This window comes from Penaeus chinensis, chromosome 16, assembly GCF_019202785.1.
Source record: "Penaeus chinensis breed Huanghai No. 1 chromosome 16, ASM1920278v2, whole genome shotgun sequence".
Lineage (NCBI taxonomy): Eukaryota > Metazoa > Arthropoda > Malacostraca > Decapoda > Penaeidae > Penaeus > Penaeus chinensis.
The window spans coordinates 6,224,992-6,232,491 of NC_061834.1; the positions used below are offsets into that span (position 1 = coordinate 6,224,992).

A 7,500-nucleotide genomic window follows, 5' to 3' on the forward strand; every position below is an offset into this window, starting at 1 on the left:
TAGAGAGTCCCCCCTACTCGTGAGAGAGACTAGCCCGCGCCAGTACTAACCTGGTATTTCATCGTCTCGGGGAGAGTTCACAGGCACTACACCTATGCTCGAGGGTGACCTGGAGGTAACTATGGCAAAGGGTGACCTCATTATCCCGTCGAAACTCTGTAGCCGGTTACAGTTTAACGTACTAATAATACTAATAAAGTTAATGATAGTAATGAAAACACTTATAATGATAATGATCATGATAGTGATCATGTTAATGATAATGATACTAATAATAATAAAAAGAGATGATAACAATAATAATAACTGTTGAAAATGTAAAATGATAAATAATAATGAAATAATAATAATAGTAATAATAATAATAATAATAATAATGATGGTAAATAACATTGAGAATAAAAAATAATAATACCAATATAATAATAAAAAAGTGATAATAATAAGAAAACGGACCTATAATAATAAATTTATTCCTTTAACTAACTGAATGAGAATCGAACGTGGACCTTTTGAACGAAAGGCAAGAACGGTATTAAGTGAGCTACCACACTCTGTTATGAGTGGGTCACTTAATAGATTTAAAGTACAAAGTCCGTGTAGATAAGGCGTGTGTGCTTATGTGTGTGTGTGTGTGTGTGTGTGTGTGTATGTGTGTGTGTGTGTGTGTGTGTGTGTGTGTGTGTGTGCATTAATTTCATATTCCCTCTTTCCTATTAAATAATGAAATAACTAATCCTTGAAGTATTCTTCAGTAATAACTTAAGTAATAACTTATCTTTAATTTCAAAATATTTATTTCAAAATATATGTGGGTATGAATTATTGCAGTAATTCGATTGTAAACGTTTCTTTTTACGTGTTCAAAGAACAACAAAAATCTAAATATATTAATTTACCAAATTATTTTTGTTAAAAGGATAATATTGTTATCCTGGCTGTATTGTGATATTAATGATCATAATAATTTTCATTATTAATTTTGCAGCATGCATGTTTAGTATTACTCTCACACCCAGACACACACACACACACACACACACACACACACACACACACACACACACACACACACACACACATATATATATATATATATATAAATATATATATATATATATATTTATATATATATATATATATATATATATATATATATATATATATATATATATATATATATATACCTACACATATATATGCCTTCGCTCTGACTGCTTGCTCAAGCCCGAGAAAACGACATGTCGCCTTAAGAAGTCAAACGTAGGTGTCGTAGGGGAAGTCACCGCCGTGGCACAAGTGCCAGCGCGCCGAACAGCAGTTGATTAGGAAGGGCATTCAATCAGGCAAGGGTGACACTGCCATAGACACATACACACACACACACACACACACACACACACACATATATATATGTACATATATCTAACATGATATGATGTCAGTAATACTGCTACTTATAATTGTTATTGTTATTACTATTATTGTTATCACTTTTATTATCATTATAACTGTAATAACAGTGATGATGATAATAATGATGATAAAAAAAATATTATGATAATAACAATACTGATGATGATAATGACGTTGATGATGATAATGATGATGATGATAATAATGTTGAAGATGATGATGAGTATAGTAATAACAATAAATTATAATAGTAATAATGACGATAATAATAATAGTAATAACAATAATACTAACAACAACAATAATTATGATAAAGATAATAATAATCATAATATTGAAAATTATAACAACAACAATAATAATAGCAATAATAATAACATCCTCATCGGCTGTCACTCATGCTAGAGTGGGAAACAAGGCCAATGCGGTGCAAACGTCTTTCTTTAGTGGAGGCAGGAGAGTTGGTCGGTTTCTTGAGGCTCTACTGGCTCGACGACAGCTGCTCCCTATGGTGTCTGTAAGGATATTATTATGCCAGAAGGTCTATTTTAGCAGATATCCTCGGTTCTGGACGTTCTCTGTATATACACAGGAATATATATGTATGGTTGGGGAGATTGGGGTTCAATTAAAAGATATACACCTTTAACCATTTATTTTCAAACTTAAATATAAATTAGAATACACACACAAAACAAAAACAAAAACAATGTTTCCCAAAATTCCTTTCGTTCATGCACTACAAGTCATATCACCAAGTTAAGTTCATTTCTGTTCACTTCCACTTTCACTTTTTCACTTTTTCTGATCTGGGTTTTAACGATGTTCATGAAAGTTGCCTGCAACGTTCCAGCCACTGACGAAGCTGCAGGATTCCGACACGTCTGTATCCCCCGTCTCGGTCTGTCTCTTTGCATGCGTTCTTTAGGGAGGGATATCGCACCATTAATACATCTCATTCAATAAGAAAAACATTCTTATGTGGTCTCGCAATGCGCCGAGGCCGCATTACAATTAAAATAATTTGACAAAGAAAATGAACAAACTAAAACTCCTTATTCACCTTTAGGGGTAGTCAGTTTACCGATGAAGGAAAATGCGCTGTTACTGCTACAGTGACCTCGCACAAGCGCCACCAGTTGAGCTATCCACAGCTATTCCCTTCCACGCACCTCGTCACCTTTCACCCGCGCTTTTCACACCACATACATACATACGCACACATCCAAACAACCACAGGCAGGTCGTCCAAGCTTAAAGCTGTGGTTGTGTGCCTGAGTGTCCTCCTCCAGTTTTTGGTCGATGGTCTTTGCTTCTTGTACTACACGATGGGTCTATTCTTTGCGATCCTTTGTGATCCGATCCCAAGCTTTGGTGTCAATTTAACGTGCTGTGAGATGGCGCTTGGTGCAGTCTGTATATCTCAATCTCGGTCTTCCGACTCTTCCCCTGCATTCTTTTAGCTTGCCATAGGCAACCTTGTGTCAACCATTCGGATGACGTGACCGGTCCATGGGAGTGGGCACTGGATATGGATGGCTTCGGCGCTGGGCCCGGAATTTGAGATCCTTTCTCTCCTACTGATTTTAAGGAGTTGTCGGAGGTATGACTTCTGGACTCTCTGTAATCTCTTGATATGGTGTCTGTAGACCGCTGAGTAAAGCAGGCATGAGAGCACCACTGCACGGTTTACTTGCACTTTGTAGACGTATACCTTGATGCTTCCATACTTGTGTTTGCAGTTTACCAAAGGCTGTTGAAGCTGCACTGATTCTCCTTTCAATTTCCTCATCCAGGCTGTTGTCTCTGGAGAGGGTACTGCCAAGGTAAGTGAAGTGCTCCACGTTCTTGAGTCAGATTCCATTGAGGGAGATGTTGGTCTGTGCTGGTTGTGACTCTGGTGTTGATTGATACATCACCTCTGTGTTTGAGGTGGTGATTGTCAAGCCGAGGCTTCTGGCCGCAGCGTTCTGTAGCTCAGCTTCTGAGTGGGATACCAATGCTGCATCATCAGCATATAGTAGCTCTCTGACCGGTCTTTGTACTTGCTTTTAGGTGCCTGATGTTGAAGAGCTTTCCATGTGAGGGGGTTGTGATGAAATAGTTCAAGGACTGCCGCGAAGAGTGAGGGCACTAGCACACAGCCCTGTTTGACACCTTTGTTTTCTGATGAGGTGCCTCCATACCTGACTCGGGCCATCATGCCAGTGTGAAGTTGTTCAGTGAGGCTCATTATGCAGGTGGATATCCAATGAAGAAGAGACCACAGGCATTGTCGGTTAACGGTATCGAATGCCTTAGTGAAGTCAATGAAAGCGATAAGTATTGGTATGTTCTGTTCAACGGATATCTCTTGAAGTTGCCTGATGGTGAAAATCATGTCGATTGTTGATCTTGCATTGCGGAAGCCACACTGAGCCTCGGGAATGACGGAGTCAAGGATGGGTTTCAAGCGTTGGAGTATGACTTTCCCAAGCACTTTGCCCGCTATTGATAGGATAGAGATGCCTCTGTAATTTCCACATGCTTGTCTATTTCCTTTCCTCTTGTAGACAGGAATAACAGCAACATCCTTGAACTCTTGAGGGACTTTCTTCTCGTTCCAAATATCAAAAACTGCCCTCCGTGTTTATACACCTCTGCAGGAATCCCATCAATGCCTGGTGCTTTGTTGGATGCTAGACTCTTCACTGCTTACTGCTCCGTACTTCTCTCAATGCTTCGCTGGTGGAGTCTGCTCAGAACCGTTGGACCTGCGTTTGATGACTGTCAAATTGCTCTTGCCCTCTGTGAAGAATTTCTGACCCCTCGGTTAGTACAGTTGTGTCATCCGAGGCTAGAACAGGCTTTGACTGAGCACTCTGTGGTCCGTAAATAGTCTTCAGAGCTTGGTAAAAGCCTCGGGTTTTTCCTTGGTCTACCATTATCAGCATTTCTGTCCCACCAGATGTTTTCTATTTCTCTGAGCTCAAACTGCAAACGAGCCTTGATCTCTGAGAAGCTTTTGCTCTGTGGGACTGGGGGTTGGCAAGATAATAACAACAACAACAATAATAATAGTTATAATAACTACGATAATAACAACAAAAATCATGTCAATGATAATAGTAACAATAATTAAAAAAATCATGATAATGATAGTAACAATGGGAATAGCAACAGTAATAGTAATAATAATAATAATACTATTAATGATAATGATAGCAACAAAATTATATTAATGATAAATGATAATAATGGCTATAATAATGATAGTGATAATAATAAAATTATATTAGTGATAATGATAATAATAAAAATAATGATGCTAATGATAATCATAATAATGACTCTAATAATGATAACATTAACAAAAGTAATAGTAATGATAAGAATAATGATGCTAATATTTATAATAATATAATACTAATAAAAGAAAAAAATACAGTAATAATAATGTTAATGATAATAACAACAACAACAACAATAATAATAATGATAATAATAATAATAATAATGATAATAATAATAATAATAACAATGATATTAATAATAAACTTCATAATAATGATAATAAATAATAATATGAAAAATGATAATGGTAATGACAAAATATATTATTATAAGAGCAGTGGTAATAATGATAATGATAATAACGATAATAATGGTAATAATAATGATAACTATTGTAACAATAATAATGATAATAGAAATAATAATAATGATTATTATAGTAATAATAAAAATAACAATAACTATCATTATCAATATTATTATCAATTAATATATTATAATAATAATAACAATGAAAAAATGCTACTAATAATGATAATTATAGATAACAATGATAATAATAATAATAATGCTACTACTAATAATAATCATACAGATAATATAAAAAAAATATAAAAATAATAGCAATATGATAATAAATAAGAGATAATAATAACAAAAAGGTTCTATAATAATAAATTAATTCCTTTAACTAAATGAATGAGAATCGAACGCGGTCCTTTAGAACGAAGGACAAGTGGTATTGAGTGAGCTACCGCGACTCTGTTAGTGAGAGGTCATTCTATCAATTTATAGTACAAAGTACGTGTGGATAAGGAATTAGAGCGTGTATGTGTATTTTTCCCCAATACTAATAAATGAACTGTCTTTAAAGAATTTCTGTGTGTGAATTATTGTAGTAAATCGATTATAAACAATCCTTTTGCGCATTGAAAGAAAATATATTCTCAGTCTATACATTTTTGCTAAATTGATAATGTAGTACATTTTGCTAACCTTGTAATAATGGTAATAAATATAGTAATAAGAATAATAAGAGTAAGATTTTTTTGTTATTATCATTATCATCATCATTATTATTATTATTATTATTATTATTATTATTATTATTATTATTATTATTATTATTATTATTGATTTTACTGCATGCATGTTTAGTATTACTAAACACACACACACACACACACACACACATATATATATATATATATATATATATATATATATGTGTGTGTGTGTGTGTGTGTGTACAGACATATACATAACATATTTATACATACATGTATAGATATATACTTAGATGTACGTATATATATATGCATACATAATACATACATACATATATATATTATATAATGACAGTAGTAATAATAATGATAATTATAATATTTTATATTAATATTACTATTATTGATATCACTCTTTTCATAATTACAATTGTAATAACAGAGCTGATAATAATGATGATGAAAAAAGTATAAAAATGAAAATGACGATAATAATAATGATAATAATACAATAATGATAATAATGATAATAATAATAATAATAATAATAAAAACAATAATAATGATAATAATAAGCATAACAATGAAACTGAAGATGATAACAACATCAATAAAAACAAGAACAATAATGATAATAATAATATCAATGATTATATTACTGATAATAATAATAATAATAATAGTAATGATAATTATAATAATAACAACAACAATAGTAATAGTAATAAATAGTAGTAGTAGTAATAATAATAATAATAATAATAAAGATAATAATGATAACATTAATAATAATGATAATAATAATAAAAGTAATAATGATAATAATAATAACAACAACAATAATAATAATAATAATAATAATAATAATGATAACAATTATAATAATGCTAAAATTATAATAATAATAGTAATAATAACAATGATAATGTCAATGATGATAATACACACAATGATTACAATAATAAAGATAATGATAATGATAAAAAAAAATATTATAAAAATCAGTCACTATGATAATGATGATAACGATAATTATGATATCACAATAATGACAATGACAATAACAGAAATAATGAGAATAATGATGATAAGAATGATAACTATTTGAACAATAAAAACGATAATAATAATAATAATAATAAAAATAGTAAATGATACAAATAATGATAATGGTCGGAGTAATAATAAGGATAATAATCATAATAACGATGATGATGATAACAGAAAAATAACAAAAATAACGACAATAATCAGGAATATGTAAAAAAAAAAAAAAAAAATACTTTTACTACTACTGCTAATAACAATAATACCGACAATCATAATGGCAATAAAAAAATAACAACAATAAGAAAATAAAATCTGATAATGATAAAATAAGAAGAAGGACCTGTAATAATAAATTTATTCCTTTAACAACCTAACTGAATGATTATCGAACGTGGACCTTTTGAACGAAAGACAAGAGCGGTATTGAGTGAGCTACCGCGGCTCTACGAAGGAAAAGTCACTTGATAGATTTAAAGTACAAAGTCCGTGTATTTGGGTCAGTTCTTGCAATGAAGCAATTATAAACTTGTTTTTTTTTCCGTATTCAAAGGAAAATATATTCTGTTCATTTACCGATTATTTTTGTTAAATTTGCTAACCGCGTATTGTAATAATGACAGTAAGATAATTATACTAATAATAATGATTGTTATTATTTCCATTATTATTATTATTATTAATTTTACTACATGAATGTTAAGAATTACACACACACAGACACACACACACACATACATACATAAATATATATATA

General features: G+C 31.4%; 1 protein-coding gene across 1 annotated transcript; it reads right to left on the minus strand.

Annotated features, from left to right (window-relative positions):
* Positions 1-3,358: 3,358 nt before the first annotated feature.
* LOC125033210 lies at positions 3,359-4,070 on the minus strand. Its single transcript, XM_047624591.1, has 2 exons — positions 4,052-4,070; positions 3,359-3,903 (listed from the first exon to the last, which is right to left on the minus strand). The coding sequence occupies exons 1-2, from the start codon at positions 4,068-4,070 to the stop codon at positions 3,359-3,361; spliced, it is 564 nt and encodes a 187-aa protein (XP_047480547.1).
* Between the last annotated feature and the right edge of the window lie 3,430 nt (positions 4,071-7,500).